At 40.1% G+C, this 27,907-nt stretch overlaps 1 protein-coding gene across 2 annotated transcripts in view; it reads left to right on the plus strand.

Moving 5' to 3' along the window:
- The window catches only part of MSH3 (mutS homolog 3), a 125,711-nt gene that overhangs the window by 18,032 nt on the left and 79,772 nt on the right, over positions 1-27,907 (plus strand). For both annotated transcript variants that reach the window (XM_065046429.1, XM_065046430.1), the window contains exons 9-10: positions 25,716-25,828; positions 27,250-27,364. In XM_065046429.1, the coding sequence (XP_064902501.1) occupies positions 25,716-25,828; positions 27,250-27,364 (228 nt within the window). The remainder of the gene's footprint in view (positions 1-25,715; positions 25,829-27,249; positions 27,365-27,907) is intronic.

Here is a 27,907-nt window from a genome sequence, read left to right on the forward strand (position 1 = left end):
ATGTGATACTTCTATTGAGTTAATATTAAGAGTGCCCCAGTGCTCCTCTTTCTATTTTTTTCCATTTGCCATTTTTTATGTGAACACTGGCAATGTTTTATTCTGTAGCATTCTTTGGCATCATGTAAAAAGATACCGATCACAATTATTTCACTTTCGACTCCAAAGCATCATTTCACTCAAGTCTGCTTTTTTTTGTGTGTGTGTGTCTTGTTTTTGATGTCTGGTCAACAATCTAAAATCAGGATGATAAGATAATTAACCTCCTGTCTGCGCCTGTTGATTTTTCACTTTATTCTGTTTCCTCCTGTTAGCTTGGTCCTGTAATCTAGGAGGCAGTTCTGGCACAACCTCTATCATGTGCTGCATTGTTCAGGCTGTGGCTAGGTCTCCTACTTGCTCCCTGTAGCGTGGCTAAGATTTTTTAATTCTGATTATGGCATTTGGGTTTCTGTTTCACCAGAGTACTGCAGTATTGGTTTTGGATTGGGAGTTTGCTCCCTGGAATTCCCTTCTCTCTCAAATTCATTGGAAACTGAAATCATCCTCCCCACTCATTGGTATGATTGTGTTACTCCTGGGCTGAGTCCCACAAGTAGCTGATCTTCCATCATTACATGCAATGCAGGCTTGCTTTATTTGTGTTTAAGGACCTCTGTAAATAACATTTTGAGCTCTTTCTGCTTACACCACATCAGTGCAGTGCTGGTACCCCCTCTGTTTTAGCTGTGACTTCTGCCTTTAACTTTGTGTTGGCTGTGGTCTCTCAGACACCTGCCAGGTGTGTTATTCTGTGGTATCAGCCCTGTTGTGATCTCTTACAGCCCAAAGCATTACCTGTGGTGGTGGTATTTGACTGCTAGTTGGTTATTTCTTGTCATCCTGCTCTCCAATTGTATTTCATCAGAAATCAAGAATAAGAGATGTCTTTCTTCTCTTTTTCTCTCAGTGTAGTCCCGTGGTAGAATTCAGCAATGCTTTGAGTTCCTTGAAATGGGAAGTACAACTGTCTTTGTAAGTTAGCTTGTAAAGGGTATAGGAGTGAGCAATAGCAAATTTATTAGATGCATTGGTCAATAGTGCTATTCATTGCTAATTGCTCTCATGGATAGGGTTATGGATTTATGTCATCTGTCAAGGAGTAGAAACTCATCTGGAATGAACTCAGTTAAGTCTTGTAAAAGAATATAAAATATTTTTAATTTTGTGATTCTTTATGTGACTGATGGTTGCTCAGATCAGAGGATGCTTTCATATAGCTCATCTTGAAGACTTTTTTTTTAAAACAGGGAGCAGTTATGTGCATATATATATATATATATATATATATATATGTAGCTCAGCTCATAAGGTTTGTAGTTGAGCAAGGACGATAAGGCTTGTGGTGGCTAAAACAAGACACCAAATGGTTATTGTGAGAGTAAACAGTATTGCAAACGAAATTGCTGAATGGAGGAGTGATGAGGATCTAAAGGGTTTGTAATCATATAAAACTAGTGGTTTTGTGGTTTGTGTAGCTTGTAATATTCCCATGGATTTTTAAGTGAAAGGCAAGCTGTGACAAACATCTTGAGAATGTTTTGTATAAATGGAAGCTAGAAGCATTTGAATTTGTAGAAGGAAAAAAGCAAGTAAAGTACAAAACCAGCATGTGAGCCATTTTCTGTAAATACGAAAACCAAATGCATCACTGAACAGATGTTTACTGACTAAAGAGGCTTTTTGCACTGCTAATAATCCAATTCATGGCCTGGGCAACTCAGCTGCATGGAGAGCTGCTTGAAGAGTTCTGGTCATGTCATAGCTCACTTGTTTAGAATAGACAGGGGAAAAAATCCACAACAGTATTACCAAATCATGTAATGACCTGAAAGAATTGTTGGACATCTTTTTTTGTGCTTTAATCTTGCTGCAGTCATGAAGCGTGCTGTTCTCAATATTGTATTTTATTATTGTCTTCTGTGGCATTTCAGGTGAGGGAAACATGGGGCTTAAATCTGTTTTGACAAATTGCTTATGTGTAAAGTTTACTTCTTTACCATCGCCTACCTTTGTGCCCTTCACAGTCTGGGACACAACATGGGCATATGGCATCCTTTAGGTAAAATTACTGTTCTATTATGCATGCAGAGTTGCCACTAGAAAAAAAAAATGGGAAGGCAGTTGCAAAGCACCGTGTCTGAATATAGTGCAGAGCACTTCTCTTAATCTGGGTCATACGTTAGGTAAAAAAATGTTAATATTGCTTGTTATGGTAACAGCTGGCCTTCCCAGGCCTTGCCCAGCTCATGTGTTTTGTACATTCTTCCCAGCAAAAGTGAAGATTTGTGCTCTGATCTGCTTCTCCAGCAGTTCATACGTGGTTCAAAGGTACATTATTTTTCATATGACTGTAAGCAGCATGGAAAACATGCTCTGTTCAGGAGCTGTATTTGTGGCATTTTTGCACTGATATTTATAGGTTTGGCTTTTTTTTTCTTTTTCCCTGGTGTTTGAGCCAGAAATTATTAAATGAATAATAATTAAATTAATCTCAGTGCTTGTGCAATTTCTGTCAAAAAATTATCTTTTTAATTTGAAAATAAACTAATTATTGAAATAAGCAGGAAAATTAAAGCATTTATTCTCAAGTTTTGGCACCTATTTGATTTATTATTATAGGATAGACCAGAAGATGACGTGCAAGTCATTCTACTTTTTGTTGTCTTCTCTGGTCGTTATGATGTTACTTGCTTTTTTATCTCAGTATATATTTATATATTGTTGGCTTTTCACAACAGGTGTCAGTTTTCCAGCCAGGGAAGAACAGTTGTGAACTCAACTGGGAGCCTGGAGCTCCACACCTCTGTCCTCCAGGAGGTGGCGCCACCATGCTGGAGCTCCGCTTGTCCTGGTCCTGGCCGTAGGGAGGGAAAAGATGAAAGCAACCAGTTAATAATAACTAATTTTCCCTAGATATCTGCGAGAACAATAACTGTGGTGCATTAGGTGACTTTGTAGAGAATGTTAATAAATTCCCAAGTTAAATAATCCTAATTTGAAGGAACAATTCTCAGTTATGTTTGGAATTTTGTAACTTAAGATAGAGGTCATTGCCCTGTCAAATAACTGAAATAACTCAAATGGCATTGTTATTTTGACCTTATTTGTATCAGTAGTTTAATTTCCAGTTTTCAGATAACGCATTTATCATTCAAAGAAGTGAACATTTACTAATGGATGTTTACTTTAATGATAGAGCAGGCAATTGTATCTGATGGGCTTGTGTAAATTGGCAGGTTGTACAATAATTGTCAGTGTAGCAGCTGCATACTGTACTGAAGTGAGAGGAGGGAAAGTACATGCATATGCACCCACTTAAAATTGGAAGTTGTCTCAAGTATATCAAAGTACAGATAAAAATGACTTGCAAAAGTGTTGAATGTCCCAGTTACTCTGACTGTACCGAAACTGAGTGCTCAGGTCTTTACAGTAAACCAGCCACTTGTTTATGTGCTTTGAGGTGACCAGAGCAGAAGGCAAGCAGCTTTTCTTCTTAAAAATAGCAAAACCTCAAACAGAACTGGCATCTCTGTTTCGACCGAAGGTGAGTTTTGAATGAAAGTAAAATCCTTTTTGAGGTGTCCAGTTACGTCAGTACTTTGCTGTTGTAACTCCATACTCTGGGCTGTCCTCCACATTGGGTGGCCTGTGGTAACTGCCTGTGTGCATGTACTGTGGTTTAAATGTGAAGGTAACATGTTGCATTTTCATGGAGAGGTAATCTACTGGACCTTTGTAAGGGTAAATGCATATGTACTCCTTGATCTATTGTAGAGGAGCTAACACACTGCGAGCAGCATATGTGTATCTGATGCCAGCTTGTTCTTATAACCACAAAATCAATTGCATATTTTCTGTTGTTCCAGGTACAAGTGAAAACTCTGCAGTAACCTGCAGCAGGGGTGCACATGTTCAAGTAGAGGAGGACTCTTAAGCTCTTAAAACAGTTGTGCAAATGTTTGTTGTTTTTTTTTTTTTTTTAACAGCCTACAAGTGTTTGTTGGCATATTTGTTAAAGTTCTAGCTTTTTTAAATGTAATGACCTATTTTCTGCAATTCTGCTTTAAAGTTGAGTTTCCCTGTGAAACAGTGGCATCATGGACACCTTGAATGTGTTAATTTCTCAGATGTTATTTCTTCCCACATTTTCTGCCCTCGTTGGTGGTAGGGGTTAGGAATTCAGCAATTTTAATCAAAACAATGTAGTGATGTGAGATGAGTATGGGAAGGAGAAAGACTGAAACTATCTGTGTGTTGGACATGCAGATAGCAGTAATACTAGAGTAAGGAGAAGAATAATGCTTTTGTAATGGTGACTCCCAGCCCCTCATGAGTGAGGGAAGAAAGGCCATGAAGATATTTATTTTTTATAAAAACAGAATATATTCATTTTATTAACTTTGAAGAAAATGAAACTGAAATGGGTTTTTCTGTGCTATCAATTTACTGAACTGCAAAAGGGAACAAACTTTATGTTTCAAGCTATCTTTAACAATTTAATTTTGTGCTTGACTGGCTTACAACAGTAGTTGCTTTTGATGTATGGCATAGGTAAGAGGCTTTCAGTAAATCAGAGTTGTGAAGAGTGTACTTAAGCCTGGACTATTCCTCTGGGAATTTGGAATGGTAAAAAAGATTGTTAGAAATATGTACTTAAGTTTGCTTCTCACATTGCGTGGGTATTTTCTGAGTTATTAGTAAAGCATTTGGAGTCATTGCTATAATAATTAGCTCTTCCAGTACAAAGCTTAGTAATGCAGTATTTTTTTTAATGTAAAAAGGTTTCATGTATGTATATTTGCTTTCCATTTACGTGAAAGAATCTTCCTGCAGAGGCAGATGGATGTATTTAAAAATAGTTCATGGCAAATATACTTGAATCTATTCCTCTTCTTATTTTATGTTGTGCCTGTCTCTCTTTCTTCTTGTCAGGCAGAAGATAACTGTCTTCCCCTCCATCCCTTCTACCTCTTCTTTTACAACTAAGCTACCTGCTTTCTTGAGTCTTTCCCACTTATTCATGTCTGTGCCCTTTTGTTTCCTGTATCTAGAGTGCTCTTGACCCCATCTCCAGTAAGATTTCAGACACTCCTTGCAAGGTTGCTTGGCCCTGTTCTTTTCCTCTACATACCTCTAGACAAAGTCACGGCTGACAGGGACCTTAAGATGGGGAGAGAAGCAGCAGCTACCCAGATAGCATCCTAGGGAGGACTTAAGTCAGAACCTTCTAACTTTCTTCATCTTTTATGTATTCTGGTGAAGTTCTTGGTTCTTAGAAGGAAGGATAACTTTCCTAGACAGATCCACTAGGTTTTTTTTGTACTTCACGCCACCTCTCTGCATGTCTTATACTGCTTTTGGGCTATGCATTTCTGTTTTTACTTAACAACTCATGTTAGAGCTTGAGGAAGAACAAAGAGAACGCTACAAAGAACAAGGTGGTAGTCATAGAATCACAGAACAGTTTGGGTTGGAAGGCACCTTCAAAGCTCATCCAGTGTCACCCCTGCCATGAGCAGGGACATCTTCACTCAGATCACATTGGTCAGAGCCCAATCCGGACTGCCCTGGGATGTCTCCAGGGATGGTTCATCCACCACCTCTCTGACAACCTGGACCAGGCTCTCACCACCCTCATTATAAAAAAATTCTTACTCATGTCTAACTTGAATCTCCCCTCTTCTAGTTTAAAACCATCACCCTTGTCGTGTCATAACAGGCCCTGCTAAAAAGTCTGTCCCCATCTTTTTTATAGGCCCCTTTAAGGTCTCCCTGGAGCCTTCTCTTCTCCAGGCTGAACACCCCAACTCTCTCAGCCTGTCCTCCCAGCAGAGCTGTTCCAGCTTCTGATCATTTCTGTGGCTCCTCTGGCCCCTCCCCCAACAGGTCCATGTGTGTCCTGTGCTGTGGAACCAGAGCTGGACACAGGACTCCAGGTGGGGTCTCACCAGAGTGGAGCAGAGGGGCAGAATCACGTCCCTCCACCTGCTGGTCACGCTTGTGATGTAGCCCAGGATACAGTTGGCTTTCTGGGCTGTGAGCTCTTATTGTCGGCTCATGTCCAGTCTCTCATCGCCCCGTACCCCCAAGTCCTCCTCACAGGGCTGCTCTCAATCCCTGAATCCACAGCCTGGACTGATAATGGGGGTTGCCCTGACCCAGGTGCAGGACCTTGCACTTGGCCTTGTGGAACCTCACAAAGTTCACATGGACCCTCTTCTCAAGTTTATCCCTCTGGATGGCATCCTGTCCATCAGGTGTGTCAACTGCACCACTCAGCCCAACTGCACCACTCAGCCCAACTGCACCACTCAGCCCAACTGCACCACTCAGGAATGGCTAAAGTCACTTGGTTTGTTAGCCTGGAGAAGAGGAAACTGAGGGGCAACCTCATGGTGATCTATAGCTTCCTCACAAGGGGAGGAGGATTGGGAAGGCACTGGTCTCTTCCCTCTGGTGACCAATGATGGAAATGGAGGGAATGGCAGGAAGATGTGCCAGGGGAGGTTCAGGTTGGACATTAGGAAAAGTTTCTTCACCCAGAGAGTGCTGGACACTGGAACAGGCTTCCCAAGTGGCCCCAAGTCTGACAGTGTTTAAGAAGAGGCTGGACAATGTCCTCAGACACATGGTGTGAACTGTGGGGTTGTCCTGTGCAGGGACAGGAGTTGGAATCAATCCTTGTTGGTCCCCTCCAACTCAGGACATTCTGTGATTCTACCAACTGTCAGATAAAAAAAAAATTGTAATCTTAAGGGGTGAAGACGGTTGTTGGTTAAGATCCCTGGTTTTATTCTGTCTTGTATGGGGCAAGTTTCCTGGCTAGGTAGAATAAATACATCTCTTATTTGTTCCAGGCATCCTGTGCCTGCATATGCACATAATGCAGGGGTCTGGATCTACAGTCTCTCAGAGCCCTGAATTTCATACAGGTACTGTGTTTGGTGGTGACTTTGGTGGTAATACAGCAGATGGGTAGAATAGAGTGCTGCAACTGTGAGCGTAGGGCCTTTAGAATGTGATGGGTCGTCTTGAGAACAGAAGTGCCATAAAAAGCATAGGGAAGTACTGTGATGAGATAAACCACCTCAGATCTGACGTGAAAGGACTAATCATTAAATTTCTAGTATCACTGCCTATTATATTTCTAGAATTGTTTTACCCTGCTCATATTGTAGCTTCAAAGAAAATGTGTAACAGTTATTTCCAGTGGTGTCATGCCCCAAAATGAAGGGGAAGGACTGAGGGGAAAGTAGTTTTAAGAGAATAGTGTGATATATTAAAAGAAAAAAGAACAAAACAAACAAAACCAAACCCCCTCTCTCTTCTAACATAATTATTTTTTCAAAAAAAGAAAATGTGACTTGAAGCATGTTCATGTTGACAGTCGCACAATTTCAGGCTGGTTGTTGAGGGAGGACTTAGGATGGAACTGAAGTCCCTTCACTACAGTCCATATACATGTAGTATTTAAGATGGAAATCCTATTAAGAAATTGATATATTTTAATAAGCATGTCTTTTCAGGTGCCTCTGTCATAATAATTTACTGTATGTAGAATGTAGACTGGTACCTTGTACCTTTTATACTAATCTGAGTGAAAGCAATTCTTGTGGGCTTGCTAGGAAACATACCTTATAGACAGATTTCAGTATGTTATGCCAGCAAGTTTGTGTATTTTAAAATATAGGAACTGAACAAAATGAAAGCAATGTGTCTTGTGTGTGAAAATCCTTTATCTGACAAAAATAAACAGTTTGATTTACTAGCTTTATCCATGTGTTCCCTCTAAGATTGTAAACATTTCATTTGTTGGTAATAGTACAAGTTTTATTCTTCAGTTTCCTTAAGTCTTGTCTTCTAAAATCTAATAAGTTAGAGTAAGTATCAGTTGTCAGTACTATTATGATACTGTTTGTTTTTTCTTCAATTTTCATTTTATTTATAAACAAACCAAAACTCGGCCACTTTTGTTTTCGGTTCAGTTCTACAGAGATGGTGTGCGGTCTTGTGATAATGAAAGTTATAGTTTGGGCTGAACCGTCGCCAGGAGAGCATTCACTCAAATCAAAGCCTCTGAAGTGTAAACACGAGATAAACTGAGTTTCAATTTTGAATCCAGATGTGCTTTTTCATTTTTATTTTTTTTTTTCTTAAAAAGCATACCATTAAGCCTACGCTGCCTTCATCTGTTTCCCTCAAATGTATTTTCCATTTGTAAAATAATTTAGCTAGCTTTTTGCTGTTGGCTCATTAATCATAAACTCTAGCAAAGCAGTAGTAAGACAAATGCATAGGGTACAGCATCTCTATGGTACATATAAAGTTGAGCCATGGGAAATATAACTTCCTTGCTTTTTCATGTGTTTTAACTTTTCATAGAACATGAAATCGAGGTAAGTAGCCATTTGTGGTTAAAATGTGCCGCTCTTAGTTACAGGAATATGGCAGTGAAAAGAAAATTTTGTATGTAGAGGGCATAATTATTAACACTCTTTGTGTTTATTTTGTTAGAATTGTCACTGTGTTTAAGCATCTTTTTGCATCTCCCAGGAAAGCCTGTAATAATTTGTTAAAAAACTAACAAGTTCATTTCATCACATTTAATGGATTCTTAAATCTGTATCTTCTTATAAAAGGAAACACTAATTAAAAGTGTAATTGCATAGCCAGCTGTTTCCTGTTTTCTATCCAGCAGCCTCTATTAAAAACATTACAAAACATGTAAAGCTCTTTATCTGAGGGAGATGAGAAGTTCCCCATGCCAAATTCTGCTCAAGCAATGAGATTTAAATGATAGTGTCTTAGTTTAGTGCACGTTGGGTGACCAGTATCTGTTGCTTGTAGCACTTTCTATGGAGGCAGGCTACGTTACCAGTTGGCAGAGAACCCCTTTTAAAACATGACACGGACGGTTAGCACGCCAGAATGCTTTATTCCCAGAGGGGAGCACTGCGTGGATAAAGCTGAAAGTGTGGTTGCGTCTTCCTCAGTGCGCACAAGGACTTCTCCAATAGCAGTGCAGTTCTCAGGCTGTGCTCTTATATCGAGAGCAGTAAATAGGCACGTGCTGAAGATGAGCTCTGCCTTGCTTCATTGGGATACTCTAGCACTGTAAATTAGACAACTATTTTCTGCTTGGATAGAATATGTTTTGTCCTTTAGGTTTATAGTGTTCATTCCCAAGCTTAGAAATTATTCTTCCCAGGTACAAGAAGGGCCTCATGGAACCATTCCATATTTCAATTTTCCTTTTGTGAGATGGTAGGAAACTGCGAAGGTCTGCTTGATCATGGGGAATCTCCATTGCTCTTTTGGATGTGCCTAGTTAACAGCAGGGGTGTAAATAACCTCCTTTTGTGTTGATACCACACTTTCCATTGGGCCAGCACTAGACAAATCATGACCAAACACAGCAGCTGTCTTTTTACGGAAACCAGAGTTTGGGCTTCCTGGGGATTAGCACAGAACTCTCAAGGTCTGAAGACTTCTTTGAACATTTGTCCACCATTTCCAGGTTTTATTTTCAAATGTATAATAGCAAAATTTCTGTTAGAATTAATAAAAATGAAAATCCCATTTGCCATCAGTGCATATGAAAAAAACCCAGAAGTCTCTCTTGTTTTTGGTGTGGAGAGTGAATGTGATGCTTATTCTCAAATTAAGACCTGTAAGAGTTAAGTTTCTTGCTTCTTTTTTTGCTTTCACTCAAATTAGTTCCTCAGGGACATCTTGCTCACTCCATACTTGGATTTGTTGTTATAGTGAACTCCTTCCCTTCCATCTTAAATGTCATCCTGCTTTCACTGGGTGACAAAGATAAAGTTGGGAAGTCTTGTTCTGGAGTGCAGGACAAGTGGTGGTCACACTGGGTAGAATGCAGCAGAAACCAGGGTGCTGTCATGGCTTGATGGCAACTAAGGAGAATAACTCCAGTAACAGCAAAGAAAATAGGAATGAGGATAGATCAGAACTTTGTTTATTATGTTCAGACTTGAAGGTAGTGTCTCACTGGATATCTTTGTGAGTTTGGAATTGGAGTCTCTTTTAGTCATAGCTGGAGAGCTCAGTCATTTCTTGAAGAAAATCGGGGATAATACAGGTTTACAGCCATACTAGGCTGTAGGATCATTACAAGAAATGCATTATGGTAACACGCAGTTGGATCTTTCTTGAAAAAGGATTAAAATGTTTGCAAGGTATAGGCCATGTGCAAAGGAAAATTCTGATTGTTGAAGCCTCTTCAGAACAGAGAAGGTTTGATTTTTGGGGTGGAGGTGCTTAATAATTTTTCTTGTGGTATCTAATTATATCTGCAGTTACAAATACTGACAGCTGCAAGATCTTGTTGTGGCTTAATATTTTTATTTCTGTAATGCAGAGGGGACGTGAACATGTTAGGTGTTCCAAACATTGATCCTCTAAATGGAGGGGAAAAAAGGGAAAAACCTAGTATACTGAGTAGTTACATAATCTATCATATCCTTTCAGCTGGAGTCAGTTCAAGTGATGCTGTCAGTGGTGTGAGAGGAGAATGAAATCTGAACAGCAAGTTATGCATGCCAGAAATCCAAAAATAAGAGACTTTGTGCCACAGTTTCAGCTGAAAAATATGGTTAGATAATCAGCTTAAATAGTATGTCCTGTCTTTTCTGTTGCATATGAAGTTTGCCCGTAGAAAAGGGAAGAGCATATCTCTTAATTTTGTAGCTACGGAATGGTTGAAGTCCTCTGTGTAAAGACATTTTAAGAGAATTTCTGCATGGAAAATTCCTTAGTTTTCCCAAGAGCATCCACTGCTCAGAGCACAGATCTTTAGTTTCTGAGATGTGTAAGAAAGACTTAGTGGAAGCCAATCACCTGAGACACACAAGCTCTGGAATCATAGTTATTCCAGCATTAGATCAATTTCTGATCTCATTAGTAGATTGTTGTAAACACTAAATTAAATGTCATATGCTCATCTCTATAGCACTGAATAAACTGCTTGGTACAACAGTGTTGTAAGGCAAGAAAGGCTATGCAACCAGCCTGTATGTTCTTTTTCTTATTGGTGCAATTAAGCTACAGCTGGTTTATATTGTATTTAATAAAGTTTTGCAGTTTGTTAGAATCATTTGTTTCTCAGAATCTTGGAAAAATTTGCCTTGGATGGGGTTTTTGGAGGTCATTTTGTTCAATGTCTTGCGCAAAGCGAGGGGCTGTCTTCAGTGTTAGATCACGTTTCTTGCAGTTTTGCCCAATTTGGAAAATCCTTGAAGAAGAGAAGTCCCTGGCCTCTTTGTACCACCTGCTTATGTGCTTAATTGGTCTTGTGGGGAAGGCTTTTTGTCCTAAAATCTGTGCAGAATTTTGAACAAGTTGTAACTTGCAACTGCTTGTTTTTGTCCTTTCGTTGCGCACCTCTGACATGAATCTGCTCCACGCTTTTCTAAATACCCTTTGGGTAGCAGAAGATGCCCACTTGGCTTTCTCCATACCAAGTAAGTTCTGTTTCCTTAGTCTGTCCTCATCTGCTGTATATTTTAGCCCCCTAATTGTCTTAGAGGTCCTCCTGGATTTCCTCTGGTTTGTTGATAGGTGTCTTGTACTGAAGGCCTGAACTGGCCTCAGTACTCCAGACAGGGTCTTACGAATACCAAGGAGAGTGGAATTATTACTTCCCTTGGTCTCACCATCCTTGTGCTACTGTGGCCAGGCCGGTAAGAAAGATGGAGACAGACTTTTTAGCAGGGACTGTTGTGACAAGACAAGGGGTGATGGGTTTTAACTAAAAGAGAGGAGATTCAGGTTAGACAGGAGGAGGAAATTTTTGACACGGAGGGTGGTGAAACCCTGTCCCAGGTTGGCCGGAGAGGTGGTGGATGAACCATCCGTACAGACATCCCAGGCCAGGCTGGACGGGGCTCTGAGCAAGCTGAGCTGGTGAAGATGTCCCTGCTCATGGCAGGGGTGGCACTGGATGAGCTTGGAAGGTCCCTTCCAACACAAATTATTATGTAATTTTGTGGGTTAGCCTTCACTCCCACAAGAATGATGTGCCTTCGTGGTACTCAAATTACTTTAGCCTGGTATATTTCCCTGCTTTTTCTTTGCACAACATTCATACCAGTATCCCTTAGTGTCTTACCTGCCTGGAAAAATCAAGTCTAAGTGACAAGAACAGTTGTATTATTCTTTTACCTCTGCCAGCTGAATAACAATTAGTACAGTGTAGCCTAGATGTACAGTTCCTCCAGGTGGGTCATGTAGACCTATTTAATGTAATGGAGTGTGAGTATGAGTATGGAGTATTGTGTGGTGTAAAACACCATGCTGTTGGTTTTCTTTGCAGCTTGGATGAAGATGTTTCCCGCCTTTTTTTAATGGTGGGTAATGCCCAGAGGAATAGCTACCCAAAAGTTTAAGGTCTGGATATAGATCAGATACTTGTTTTGCATATATTCTTAATATTTTTTATTATTAACTAAGAATATAAAATTTTGTGCAAATGTAGTTTATCCAGATATATTTGCATATAATTTTATCCAAATTATCCAAATCCTGAAGATGTATTTTGGATTTTTTCACCTTTATATTGTAACTTCTTAGAATAATGTGGTGTTTTAAGTAAAGAATTCAAGAATGATTGCAGGCTTTTTGCCTAAGTACCAGGTGTAATGAACTGTCATTGTCATTTGAAAACACAGTAATGTGTATACTTTCTTTTCAAATTTAAATTTGAAGTGAGATGTTATGGGCTGAAGTTTGGTTTTCATTTCTTTTTCTACTTCTTTTTTTTTAGTTGGTCTGTAATCCTAGAGGGTCATGTGAAGTATTTCTCAAGAGGATTCAGTGAGGTTTGTTTTGTTTTGTTTTTAATGGGAGGTTTTTTTCAGATATATGTTGCTAGTCGACATCTGTCACTTGGAGAACGAGGGAGTTTCTTCTGACAGGACTTGGCTGAGGAATGCATGGGAGAAATGTCAGGCCATTGTTTCTGCTCTAAACTGTGACCTGCACTCCTAGTAGACTGAAAGAAGAAAATTTCCAGTTTCCACAAGTTTATTTGGAGTATCAGGCGTTCTCCAGCTGTGAACACAAATCTATGGATCAGAGGGCAGAATTAGTTACATGTAGCTAATTTTGACTGCTGATAAGTATCCAGAAAGGGGTCAGAATATTGTTTTCTGTAATGCAGACAAGGCATAGATGGATTATTCCTGGAGGCCTTTCAGCTCTTCCATTCCCACATGACATCTGTGTGGAAAGTACAACCATCTGCTCTCTGGCCTTCTCCCTCCTTCAGGCTGTCCCTGGGGGACCTTTACGTTTTCTCTCTTCCTCTAATGCAACAGTCCATCCCCAACAAAAACACGAGACTTTCTTCTCATACGAGTTCCCTGTTGCTCTATTGTCAGTGTATATGTGTTTGTTTATTATAAAAGGTTCTGAGCTTCCCTTACACAAAGTTGGAAACCAATCAGTGGGCATACTGTGTCTTTGCAGACTGCAGGAAGGTTTGTAAGAGCCTGAACAGGATCTTCAGAGCCATTAACTCTGGTGGAAAATCCAGGTATGGCCTTCCTGCTTGCAGAAGTGATATACTTTCTTAGCGCGGTCCGTATTGGATGTTCAGTAGTCCTAGTAAATTTCCACAACAGTTGTCATGCTGATTGAAGAGCAGGATTTATGTTTTTGACAGTTCTTGGCAGGTAGAGTCGTGGTAGTAGTGTGGGAGGCTGGTTCAAATTGATTTGTAACAGGTACAGGGATGGACTCGCTCTGTCACCGTCTCCATTATTTCTTATATAATCGTTGGAAATGATGTTTCATAAGCCAATGATGACTTCCATTCAGCTTCCTATTTATGCTTTCTGTGCTGGTAGAATATCTTTTTATCCATCTCCTGGGGCAAATAGATGGTTCGTGCTTCAGCAGCACTCCTCAGAACCACTGTGCATTTTCTGTGGCTGATATGTTCTGCAATATTCAGCCTTGATTTGGGGTCCCTCTAATCCTGTGAAGAAGTCACTAACACAATTTCAGATTTTTTTCCAGAAGTATGTTGTATTGTAGCCATCTGCTTTTATTTTTTACTTATTTTAACAGCCTCCCATTGGAAATGCTTTCTTTCTCTGACAAAGCACTAAATGTTTTGCATGTGTGTGTAGGTTCCAGATAATTTTGAATGTTTTAAGGGCCAGTGATGTCTCAAATGTATTAAATTCAAAATGCCTGAGACATTTTTGCTCAGGCACAGCATAAGGGAAAGGGAGATAATTAAAATGAGTTGGAGACCTGGTTGAGCATTGAGCTTGACTTTGTTCAAACTGAATTTGACCATTACTTCTGCTGGTAGGGAAGATGTGTCTTTAAATAAGGTGTATGCTCCATCATCTTGATCCTAGAATGGGGTTGTAATGGTGAGTTCTAGTGACAGTAGGCAGTGATTTGACAGATGCACAATGGTTATGACTTCACTGCAAGATCTGGTAATCGGGAAGCCTTTCCAAAAAAGCTTAGAAGAAAAACAAAGAATAGTGCTTTGTGCTCAGAAGTTCTTGCTGTTCAAAATGGAAAACTTACATGTTCCTGTCCATCAACACAAGTATGATCAGACAACATGTGACCTTGTGAAGCAAAGAGCAGTATGTTCATTTCTGAAAGATGTATAATACAGTGAAGGAGGTGTGGGGTTGTGAGGGGCATAGTAGAAAAGCTGCATTTAGAATGAGGTGATGCTCCAAAATTTGCCATAAACATATGTATTAGAGTTTCAAAACTCATTTTATTTCAAGGTTGTTCTGTCATCTTTTCTTTCACCCTGCCTGTCGAGATTTTTTTTGGTGTCCTTTACCTGTAGTCACTCTCTTCCAGTTATTTATTGCTAATGTTAATGAAGCATGTGAAGGATTTTTTTTTTAATGGTGCAAGGTACGGCTGTAATATTTATAGTTGTACAATATGTAATACAGAGCTCAGTTTTTCTGACTGCCACCCTGTTGTCTGGTGGTGTAGACATTCTTTTACAAGTCTCTTTTAGTAAAACAGCATGGTAATTTAGGGGGAGTTTTAAGACTCAGTTATCACTATGTTAGAAGATAATTTGGAATAGTATTAAGTGGTTGCTGTAGGTCTCTTGGTCAAGTATGAAATTATCAAAAGTATTTATTTATATGAGCAGATTCAACCGTTTTGCAGTAGGGTATCAATTTTGTAAGAAAAAACATTTCAGAGTGGCTTCTGGGGGAAATATATCAAAAGCAGATTAAAATAATGATATAACTCCTGGATTACATTTCTGCTTTCTTTTCCAAATAGTTGTATAGATGGGATTCTTCATTTTGACCCTGATATTGCTCCTCTAGGTTAAACCTCTTTTCCCTAAACATATAGTTGTACTTTCCAGAGAACAGCAGTTCTCTACGTGTTTCTTGTGCATGTCACGTACTGGAAAATTTTGACACTCAGCTCCTCATCATGGTTTCAGTGAGGAGCAGTTACAACTGTTTTGCTTTTCATGCTGCAGTGTTTCCATTCAGCGTGCATTAGCAGATCAACGTGCCCCTGTCCCGCACTCTTCTCTCCGGGAGTTCAGGGTGTAGCTCCTGCAGCTGCGGCTGCTCCATCTCACAGCTGTCTTTTTTGTGCTACTTTTTAAAGTTCGCTTTGGTGTCTGGCCTTGGACTTGCTCTTAGAACCTGCTCCTCATTTCTGTCAGCTCCTTCATAACAGCAGTGACAGGCGCTTATACAGTTTGGTGGAAGGATCGGTGTGATGTTGGCAATGGTCCTGCTTCAAGTGGAGGGCTGGACAACGTGATCTCCAGAGGACCCTCAGCAGTTTCTGCAGTTTTAGATGTTGGATATGTGGTTCTACTCTGCTCACTGTGATCCTTGCTGACATTCAAAATCAAGTTGTTAAGCAACTAGCGTTGGAAAACTTGAAGGTGGAGAGGGCAGAAGGGTCAGGCGGTGGAAGTCTCTAAGGAGTGAGCCTTCTTGCTGACCAACTGCAAATCGTGAAATAAAGCTGCTAGGGAGGGGTGGAAGAGGACTGTGATACAAGCCTGAGACAATAGCCAGTGCTTCTAAAGCTTTCTGGTGGCAAGCTTTTGCCACAATTTCCCCTAGAAGTAGTGATCAGAGCTGGCAATCCAGGTCCTGTCACCATCACCGTCTTTTCACTTCGTTGTTGCTGAGCCATTTAACCATGCTAAGCTGGCAAAAAGGGTTTTTTTGCTTTGCCACACCACGGCATTTTTCTGTCACAGCGTGGTCAGAAAAGCTCTGCAGCCGCTGCAGAGAGAGCAGTGGGAATTAGCAGCCAGGGACAGGGTGGAGAGAGAGGTACTGTGACAGTCAGTAGCTACATTGATATAGACATGTACAGAACTGCAACTGTGGAGTAATTGAGACCAGACACAGTAATAAGAGCTGGCGCTGACATAAATGAGTGTTTTTCCTGTTCATAGACAGTATGCATGTCCAGCTATATGTTGTTGGAAGAAGTTGTGTGTGAGAAGAAAATACAGAAAATTACCCTGCCTGATGGGCAAGAACACAGATAATTAACATTTTATTTAATACTCGTCAAAAGCTTGGGCAATACAGAGAGAAGAAACGACCCATTCTTGAGTAAAAAAGGAGAGAAGAGTTCAGAATTTGAAAATTATCTCAAAAGCACAATGCGATGCTTAGGTCTTTCATGGCCTCTCAGCAAAGTGCTGAGAAAGAGACATAGAGAGCACTCTTCCTCTGATTTTAGGATATATAGCATAAATGTGGAGTTTCATTCATTTCTTTTGCCTGTGCATTGTTCATCTTTGTATTGTCTGTTTGGCGTTTCAGAAATATTAATATTTGCATTTGCTTGTACTTTACCTGCTCTTCCTTCCCCACGTCTAGTTGGAGTTCACATTGGCTTGAAGTGAAGTAGCAAGCATCAGAGCACTCCATTCCTTCAGAATCCTTAGTGCTAGCACACTGGGTTGCTCTGGCAGGATGCAGCAGTTTTATCACTTCTGTATCATAAGAAAAATATATTACAAGGTCAATGGGTCATGTTAGTGGTGTCCTTTCAGAGAAACTTCTGGTGACTATTAGCCAGTAAACTCTTTGGCATACTGCCGTGTGCTTTAACCCTGAGTGTTTCAAGGAGTGCAGGATAGCACGCATCTGGAATTTGTTGAACTGTTCTCTGACAGAAAGGCGCCACAGGGAAATAATCTTTCAGAAAACAAAACCAAAAAGCTAATTCTGCTGGAAGTGTCCAACCTTAAATTTGTATAACTGATGTCAGAAAAGTCAGGGCAGAAATTGCCACAGATCAGTTAAACAGGGCCACAAAAGATGCCCTGCTGTGTGGGGACTTCATGGTGTGCAGGAAAGAGAGGCAAGCTGCAGGGGTGATCCCAAGCTAACGATGTTATCTATGTCTTCACTCTGTTCTCGCTCACTTTGTTTCAGGAAGAGGTATTTTCAATGGTGGAGTGTAACTGGGGGAGTGTTATTTCATAGGTGTTAATGTCGTGTGGCAGGTATTAGGTGGGGTGTTCCTATATTTTGTTTTGTGCTGGTGGTGTTGTGTGAGGGTTTTTCATTTAATTTGTTTGAAGCCCTGCAAGAAGGGAGGTTTTTGCTGGTTGGTATAATCCTGAATGGAAGAATTGTGGTGCAAATGGTGGTTCTGGGGACAAACCTGTGCTGCTGGTTTATGAAGCTGTCTGTAACACATCCCTGTCAGGGGTGGAGTGTAACAGCAGAAGCAGCTCTCAGTCTCCTGATGAGACGAAATCAGAGTGAGCTGTGTCCTCCCAGTGTCATGTTATATACAGCACCTGCAAAACACAGAGGGAAATATTCCTGGAAACATGGAGAATACTGTGCTGACTTCTAAAGAGCAATTGTATGAGCTGATATACAACTGCACAAGGCAACAAAGATCACTTCAAATAGTGCTGTTCTGGGGATATGAACTGTTCTATGTTGTTATTTGACAAGTAAACTAAATGTGCTTTGGATGTTTGGAAACAACTACTACATTAGAAGTCAGAGCTTCTACTAATTTGTCGCCCATTCTACTTGTGCATGTGTTGTTTGTTCATAGCCATACATGATGGAGAGAAGTTGCATTTTTTTAGGGAATTCCTCTGCCATGTTTTGAGTTCAAATCTGGAGTTTTAACTTTCTTTGCAGTCACTTCAACTTCATACTCTTTCCAAGTTGACTGGAGTTGTCCTCTGTTTCATTGTCCAAATGATAACTGAAGCATTGAGTGCTACCAGATGCAGTACTGAGCTTTATGGAAGTTTGCAAAGTATGTTATTTCATTTTGACAGTGATCCCCTGATACCATTCTGAGTATTGTTCTCTAGCCTGTTCAGTACCCATTCTGAAATAAGTACTTTCACGTAAATCGTGCTTCTGCAGATGAGTTATGAGAATGTTGTTTGAAACATTATAAAATAACCTCACTGACATCAAGCATGTAGGAAATCATCTGCCTCTTCTCTGTCCACAGAATCTGTTCTTCTGCCATTGAAGAAAATGTATGTGAGTGTGCATGTGTCTACATATATATATGTGCAAAATACACATATGTGTGTATATAAAAGTGTGTCAGAGTTGCTTTTAGGCTTTTCAGCATCGTTGAGCTTAAATGAGGGCTTTGGGACAGGACACTTGAAAAGCTGGAGGTCTTGTGTATGTGTTGTGTGTAGTATATTAATAGCATATGTGTGGTAATTCTTGTTTGGTTATTACAGGCTGTAGTGATTTATATTATTCTGAGAGGGGCAGATACTCAGAGAAGGTGACTGTGCTGCTGTTTTCCATCCAACAACCTTGTCTCTGTCTCTGGTATCTGAAGGTTGTTGAGAGCAAATGTTGCGAAGTACTTTCCTCTGGCAGGAGAAGAAAGCTGTACTTATAAAAATGTATGCATATAGTGCCAGAAGAACAGCTGCTTGAAAATGTCATTGAGACATTGCCAGAGAAGCTACTAGGGCTCCATGCCTGGATTTACCAAAAAAGGAAGGATGATTCTTGTCTGGTTCTGATGGACAAGTTCAAACCTAGACACCCCAAGCTAGAAGCAATTGTATAACAAAGGTGAAGCAATGATGACAGATAAAGTAAATGCAGCTTCTGCTAAGTATGTTAATAAGGGAAGATGACATAGTATACTTGGATTTCTGAGATTAACACATTCCGGTTAGCTTGCCCTACTGAGCAGTGTAGGGAATTTTCCCCAGTGACAGACTGGTCATCCTAGCAGAGTGCACTGTGAGAAATGCAAATCTGTGCTCAGCATTAGAAATGAAAACTTCTTACTAAATTTCCAAAATTCTGTATTGTGTATGAACTTGTGTTGCAATATATGAATGGTAACAGTAAAGTACTGATGCCCACGCTCTCTGCATTTGAATAGTCATAAGGGAGAATGGGCAGGGCAGAAAAGTTGGAAGGTAAAATTCAGAGTTATTTGCTTTCCTTAGGAGGCTTCCAGGGCTTTAAGAAAACTTATTTTGGATGTGTTTGTTTTTCAGGAAGTCTTTATGCACTTGATGCCTGTTTAAGTGTTAATTGTAGAGCAGCAATGAAGTGACTTCTGTTTTATTCAGTGCACTGCAGCGAGCTCTTGTGCTTATGTGCAAGCTCGTTCTTACAATAAAATATTTCATTATTTTTTAAAATCTCTTTAGTAATTTTCTATAAATTCATTTTATTTCTGATGTTCGACATTTTTCTAGCTTCTAGCATTTTCATTTTAGTCTTTTTCTTAGATTTTTTCCGCCCAAATTTAGGGATCTCTTAAATATTTTTCCTGCAGCATTTGGTAAGCAATAACTCCTTAAGTAGATGCATTGAAGTGTCAGATAAATAGAGGCATAAAACCCAGCCATGTTGATCCTTTTTCATTTTTGCAGTACAGTGACAGGTAAATTAGTCCCTGTAGTAACAGAATCACGGAACAGTGTAGGTTGGAATGGACTTCATATATTACATTATATACATAAAAATGTATGTCTGTGTAAATGTGTGTATTTTAGGATCTCATCAATATGCATCTATTTATGGACACATTGATTTCATATTCTCAGCTGTGGCTGATGATCATCTCTTCAAGCAACTTCTATAACTCACCTTGTGAGGAAAAACAGTTCTCCACCAAATCTCAGTATGTTTAGAGAGCAAGGAATGTTAATAAGGGGCACTGCAGGTTCATTCTTACCATCAGTTGGCAGTTCAAAACCTGAAAAATCTCTCCTCAATATCCATTAAGGGTAGCAGCAGAACTTGTGCAAGAAAAGTAAGAAAGTTTTGAAAAGTTTATTTTAATCAGTGATTAACCCTGCCCTGTTTCTCCCCAAATAAGACAGGATCTTATATTAATTTTTGCTCCAAAACTTAATACTTTTTTACATGTATAGCTGCTTGGACACTATTTAAATTGACTTTTAAAATAAACTGTAATTAGGCCTTATTTTTGGAGTAGGGCTTATATTTTGATCATCCTCCAAAATCCTGAAATACCATGTTAGGGGTTATTTTGGGGTAGGTCTTATTTTCAGGGAAACAGGGTATTGGGGTCATGGGACTTACCAGGATTGCTTGTTTTCAGAAGTACTGGAAAGAAATTTACTGAAAAGTAAAATACTGGCTGAGTTGCACATTGTAGTTCTGACAAGAATGATGTTTACAACAGTTGATGGCAAACTGACTTCTGATTTAAATAGGCATTGGTAGCTGGAGAGATAAAGCATCAACATAAGCATCAACTTATAATTCTGGCTATAATCAGAAAAATGGCCTATTGTTGATCATCTGGCTGAACAAAGGACAGACACGAAAACCATCTGCAGCAAAATTCTGTTTTCACACATCTTGATAAGAATTGAGATTTTTCTCTATGTTAAATAGATATCTATGACCTTTCATTTTTTTTTCCTTTATCTAGAATATCAGATGCATATTTTCAGAAAGACAAGTGTCAGATATTTGATGATGCCATATCTAGAATATAAAATTAAAATATGCAAAGATCTTTACAAGTCACTGAGTTGTCTAATTATAATTTGAACTATTTCCTAGCAATATAGTTGTTTAGCAAAAGTACTGCTATAAAAAAATCACTCAAGTTATAGTCATTGTAGCTACCATTTGCCAAAGTTTATGCTAGGGACTTGGAGAAATTTAGTTACAAAATGAAAGAAATTCACAAATACATTAAAGAAAATGAAGACGATTAATTGTTGACTATAAAAACAAGCAGGTGTGGCATGATTCATCTGATGAATGTAGAAGAGCAACAGGGCTGACCCTGTCAACTACAGGCCTGTCAGCCTCACTTCTGTGACTGGCAAAATCATGGAGAACATTGTTCTGGGAGTTTCTGAAAAGCATCTGAATGACAACACAGTCACTGGTCCCACCCAGCACACGTTCGTGAGGGGAAAGTCTTGCTTAACAAACTTAGTTTCTCTGTATGACAAGGTGATCCACCTCTTTGACCAAGGGAAGCCCGACTATGTGATTTTTTTGGATTTCAGCAAAGCCTTTGATACTGTCTCTCACAGTCTCCTCCTGGACAAGATGTCCAGCACACAGCCGGGTAAACACACAATGCAGTGGGGGAGCAATTGGCTGACAGGCCGGGCCCAAAGGGTTCTAGTAAATGGGTCATGTTGGGCTGGTGACCAGTCACTGGCGGGTTCCACAGGGATCTGTCCTAGGGATGCTGGAAAAAGATGCTAGAAAGCAGCCCCACAGAGAGGGATCTGGGGGTTCTGGTCAATGGCAAGTTGAACATGAGATAACCATGTCCCTGGCAGCCAAGAGGGACCCGTGTCCTGGTGCATCCAGCACAGCATCACCAGCCGGGCAGGGAGGGGATGGTCCCGCTCTGCTCTGCACTGGTGCGGCGTCACCTGGAGCATTCACTGTGTGCAGGGCTGGGAACCACAACATAAAAAGTTAGAAAGCTACTGGAGTGTGACCATGGGAGGCCATGAAGTTGGTGAGGTGTTTGGAGGGGAAGCCGTATGAGAAGCAGCTAAAGTCACTTAGTTTGTTCAGCCTGGAGAACAGGAGGCTGAGGGGAGACCTCATGGTGGCTACAGCTTCCTCACAAGGGGAGGAGGAGGGGCAGATGCCAAACTCTTCCCTTTAGCGACCAATGACAGAACCCGTGGGAACGGCAGGAAGATGTGCCAGGGGAGATTCAGGATGGACTTTTGGAAAAGGTTCTTCACCCCAAGGTGCTGGACACTGGAACAGGCTCCCCGGGGAAGTGTCACGGCCCTAAGCCTGACAGTGTTTAAGAAGAGACTGGACAACACCCTCAGACACATGGTGTGAACTGTGGGGTGTCCTGTGCAGGGACAGGAGTTGGACTCGATGATCCTTGTCGGTCCCTTCCAGCTCAGGACATTCTGTGGTTTTTTTTAATTACCTCCCAAAGCTTCCTGTTTTGAATTTGCTTCTAAAAATTAGCTCTACAGTCCTTGCTATGCCTTGCTTTTCTGAAGGTGGTGCTATGAAAACATAAAAAGTAGAAATTAGAAATAAAATCCTGTTTTAAAAAGATTTCTCTGAGTCCCTATTCACACATGTTCAACAGAAAAAGCCCTGTTGTCTTGCAGGACTGATTCAAAGGCTTGTACTCTGCTAACTTTGTGCTATCATACAATACCTTTTGAAACGTTTAATGCTGAAGTGGTATTCTTGCAAAAGGCTGTAGTGAGTATAGGTGCTAATTTAGCAAAATGGATGGAGCAGGTTATTATTGAATGTTGGAGCCAGTGCAAAATGCTGGAAGGAAGGATGAAAATAGCTGATTGCTGTCAGAGTTTGAGGAGCACAGACTAATGTTCTGTCACGGAGGCACCCTGGGGTTAGTTTAAGGGACAACAGGGTCCAAAACAACTTTTATTAAACCGGTGAGAAACAGGGTTTTAATACTCCAAAGTGACTTAAATAAAGGTTCGGTTATCAGTTGAGGAAAATTATTAAGGGGCAGCAACTAATACAACAGGCGGTCCACAGTGTGCATGCACATGGCTTCACCAAAACAACGCTGGAGCTGCCCCTGCGTCCCGGAGAAGTACACACTTGCCTGAACACGGCGCAGGATTATTTTAAAGAGATACACGTACTCGTAGTGAGTACGGGAAGTGTACACTCGCGATTCCGCGAGGGTTAATTTATAATACACTCGCAATCCTGCGAGGGTTAATTTACTTACACGTGCAAATGTGCACGGAATATTACACGTGCTTATGTGGAAGCACGGGAGGAAAATACACTCGCGATTCTGTGAGGAAATAATTTATACACGTGCTCGTATTGAGCACGGAAAGTTACACGTGCAAATGTGCACGGAAAGTACACGTGCTTGTATTAAGCACGGACAGTAGGCGTGCAAATGTGCACGGAAGGAAAATACACCCGCGATTCTGTGAGGATTAATTTATACGCGTGCAAATGTGCACGGAAGGAAAATACACTCGCAACTGTGCGAGGAAATTTTACACGTGCTTGTATTGAGCACGGGAAGTTACACGTGCATATGTGCACGGAAAGTATAAATACACTCGCAATCCTGAGAGAAGTTTCACTCACACATGTGGCGGCGAGGCAAGCGCAGTCTCCATCCCGGGGGGGCTCTCGGCAGCAGCATCTTGCTCGTGCTCCGAGAGACCCGCGACAACGGGCGGAGTCTCGACGAGAGTCCCGTTTTTATATTGGCTGATCAGATCTGACTGTAGGCATTCTAGAAGCTTCTCCGCACCCCCACCCTGGCTGTGGGTGCCCCTGAAGCCTCCAAACATCCCCCACGCTGGCCACAGGCGCCCAGCGGCTCAGTGTGCCTCGACACTCCCTTCTCCTAATGGCCTTGGCCAGGGGGCTCTGGGGCCAAACAGAAGAAGCTGTTAGCCTCAAGTAGCAGAGAGAGAGGGAGATGTGCCCACTCCTTCCATACTGAAGGAGGGAGGGGGACAGAGGGGGGTTTGCATTCTGCCACATGTTCTTTTACAGAAATCCATTTGTTTTGAAAATATTTGGTCATTCTGAGTAGGCTTGGGGCAGAAGGGAATCCCAGAGGGTCTGAAGACTAAAAACTTAAGTGGGTCAGTCAGTTGTAAGGCATTTGAAGTAAGCAAGGGATCATCTAGGATGTGCTGAGAAAATTTAGGCTTCTAGGACTCCATTAGTTTGACACATATTTTAGGAGAATAACTTTCACTTTAAGAGTTGAGCCTCAGAGACATACTGATCCTTTCAGATGGGAATATGTACAATATAATGCAGAAAACGTGTCTATTTTTTCCTGTGAAGCTGAAAAACCCTGAAAAAATAGTATTGATTATTTTCCTTCCTATAAGACCTACACAGTCCCTCTCATTGGCATAATTCTAGTGTCCTAGAAGCAGCTGGTTAATTCACGTCCTGTGGTAGTATGAGACTGGATATTCTGAGGCCAAGTGGGTTTTACATAGGTCTTTTACTGGCAGCTTTCTGCTGGCCGCTTTTTCAGTGCTCTTTTTGTTGCTGTGTTATTCTCAAAGGTTGCAGGGGGAGCGTGAGTGATTTTATTTTTTTGTTTTTAATTTTTTTTTTAGCCAGTACATCTCTTTAGTGTTGTTTTAACAGCTGTACCATCCAGTTTTAATTTCAGGGAACAGCTAGGAAAAGCAACCAGTGTAGAAAGTTTGTATGTTGTAACCACCACACACATACTCTGAATCGGATTTTGGTATCTCAGGTGTGTTGCCTGAAACTCAAGCCCAGGTACTGTACAACTTTGATCTCATACACATTGCGAGTAATGAAGTTTTTTGCCAGTGTTTTACTTAAGCTGACTATGGAAGCAGGGATCACAGAAAACAGGCTAGATGATTTTCTTATGAGTTGCAAAACTGGCTGAAACACTGCACTGCTGTAATCCTCAATTACTTGCTGACAGGAGGGAAGGATTCATGAAAAAGATCTAGTTTAACTTACTGGTAGGACAGAGCAAGTTTACTACATTTTCTGTTACTGTTAAACGGGGAGGAACTGCTGGCATGTTGGGAGGACTGTGTTATCAGTAGCAACATCCTTGACAACCTGGACTGCAAAAAGACTGAAAGAAACAAAATCTTTTAGCACAAGGAAAAGTCTTCGAACAGTTATGAGACAGAGGTGAGGAATACTTTATTTTGATTGCATATAAGAAAAGATGCAGTAGCTTAATGTTGCAACAAGTTGTACAGAATAGAGCAAAGCCTTTAAAGAATAATTAAATAGGGTAATAGATAGCTTAAGAGAATTGCTTCATTGTTTAATCATTGTAAATCTTTAAGAACAGATAAGGCAAATACTTGTAAATATGTTTTCATTGATCATACCATCTACCTTGCAGGTATACTAGAAGACCTCTTGTATTCTCTTTTGGTCTTAGCTTGTTATTGCTCTTCGGGTTTTATTTGTTTGCACATACACAATGGAAAGAAGAAAGGTTAAAAAAAATCCCCACCACTCTCTTAGAAATGTTTTCAACCCACCTGAGTAGCTCATCTCCTCATTGTTTAACCATTTTGGTTTTAACAAAGGAAAGGCAACGGAAAGTAAACCTTTGTAACCCACTTAAGTGTTCTTCATGAAGGGAGCATAAATACTGAAAGTAAATTATTTTTTGCTTTACAGGTTGCGGGATGACAGAATTAGGATAGAAAGAATGGAAAACCTCCATTTTGAATACAGCCATGCTTTCCAGCTGATTACTGATTTTTATGTGAAAAAAGTGCCTGATACTACAGGTATGTCATTCACATTTTTACGCAAAAAGTGCCTGATCACTTACAGGTTGGTCATTCAGAATGCCTTTGAAGTGTGGATCTTGTTAGTTTTAACATAAATAAGGAATACATGTGGGTGTATCCCACCAGGTCTCATGGATTTGTCCATGTCCAATTTGTGTGTTCCCTAACTTGACTATCCTCTATTAAGGAGGAATCTTCATTGCTCCAGAATTCCCCACTGGTCCGAGAGGCCTCAGATTCCTCAATGTACATCTTACCAGTAAAGACCAAGACAAAGAAACCATTGAGTTCCTCACCCTGTTCCATATCCTTTGTTACCGGATCTGCTGCCCCATTCAGCAGTGGGCCCACTTTTACCTGTCATACTTTTGCTGCTGATGCAGATGATCTTGTTGCCCTTCATGTACCTTGCCAGTCTCAACTCCAGGTGGGCTCGGATTTTCCTGACCCCATCCCTGCAAGCTCAAACAATTTTTCTCTATTCTTCCTGAGTCATCTGTCCATTCTTCCATCCCTCATACTCCTCCTTGTTAATGTTTGACTTAATCAGGAGCATCTTGTTCATCCATGCAGGCCTTCTGCCACCTTTGCCTAATTTTCTGTACACTGGGATATTTTTTGAGCTTGAAAGAGGTGAAACTTGGAAGTGAAACTTATATAAACAGAAATTAATACAGGGCTAGCATCCCTTTATTTTTTTTAATAGCTTGAAGATGTGTTTTTAGACAGATTTAAATTCACACATATATAGCAACTGACGGAAATTGTTCAACATCTAAAATGTTCTTTAAATTTCTCATGTGTCTTAACGCTCTAAGAAGAGAAGAGAACAGCTTTAAAAAAAATCTCTGAAAAAAAAACTTAACTAAATCGGGTTTTTAAAAAATACCATTTTATGCTGAGATATCATAGAGCGAATTTTCCTGTTGTTGCAACCGGAACAGGGACAGTAGTAGAGCACTGTTTAGAAACACTATCAAATACAAATAGCTGTCCCACAAAGATGGAAACATATTCTGCATATTGGCCAAGACAAATAAATTGTCATGTGTGGCAAGGCCTGTTCATTGCTTTTAACTTGCACAGATGTTCCCTGCAGTAATAGAGATTTCAGAATTCAATTCTTAGTTTATATGTTTAGAAATTTCTTATGCCAACAGCCATTTTTATGAAGAAAAAACAGTGGATTCAAATGTTTTATGTTTCATAATGTGTTTATGTTATTGTAATGTTCTACATTCTTTGGAACTGTAAGTGTTATTTTGGAACCTCACTTTATGTTGATTTATAAATATCATAGAACACTGTACATATATTATAGATTTCTATTTGATTAAACTGAAAAATATATTATGCTTTTCTAAAACACATAAGTAGTAAACAATGAGTTAACAGGAAAATAACTTGGGTTTTTTTAGGTCCTCAAAAACTATCTGTAATACTAAGCTTGGATAAGCCTGTTATTTGCTCTCTGTCAGCAGTAATTGCATACCTCAAAGAATTTAATTTGGAAAAGATGCTTTACGACCCAAGGTAAGTTGTTTTATGCAGACTTCCAATTCAGTGCCAGTGTTATCTTGTAAGCCTTAGCAGACAACTTCCTTTAAATACAATGAACACACCTGCCAGAGTGATAAACACAGTCTCTGTAAAAATTATACCTCACATTTAAGCTTCTAATCAGAACAGAAATATCTTTTAAATGGTGTTTCTGGAAAATCTTTATGAAGTATGTTTGTCTAGACGTTACTATCAGTAATGTATATGAGTGCGTACTGCTGTCAAGTGTTACTGAAAACAAACAAGGTGCAAAAACTGGTGGATACTAGGGGAAATTTTGAAGTTATCAGCCATCATATCTCAACCTCAGTTTTACTTTGTGAACAAAATTTGGCACTTTTTTCTAGCTTTTTTAAAAAAATGCTGTAGTTTAGTTTTGCAGGTGATGTTTTATTTTGCCAGAGTTGTAGAATTTTCTCTTTTTATAGCTGTGGAATCAGGTACTGTTCCTGATGTGTTGTAATGTTTAGACAGTGCTCAGCAGATCTGTTTGGGTTGGTGAATTTTAAGTATCAA

This window comes from Columba livia, chromosome Z (genome assembly GCF_036013475.1).
Source record: "Columba livia isolate bColLiv1 breed racing homer chromosome Z, bColLiv1.pat.W.v2, whole genome shotgun sequence".
Taxonomy (NCBI): domain Eukaryota; kingdom Metazoa; phylum Chordata; class Aves; order Columbiformes; family Columbidae; genus Columba; species Columba livia.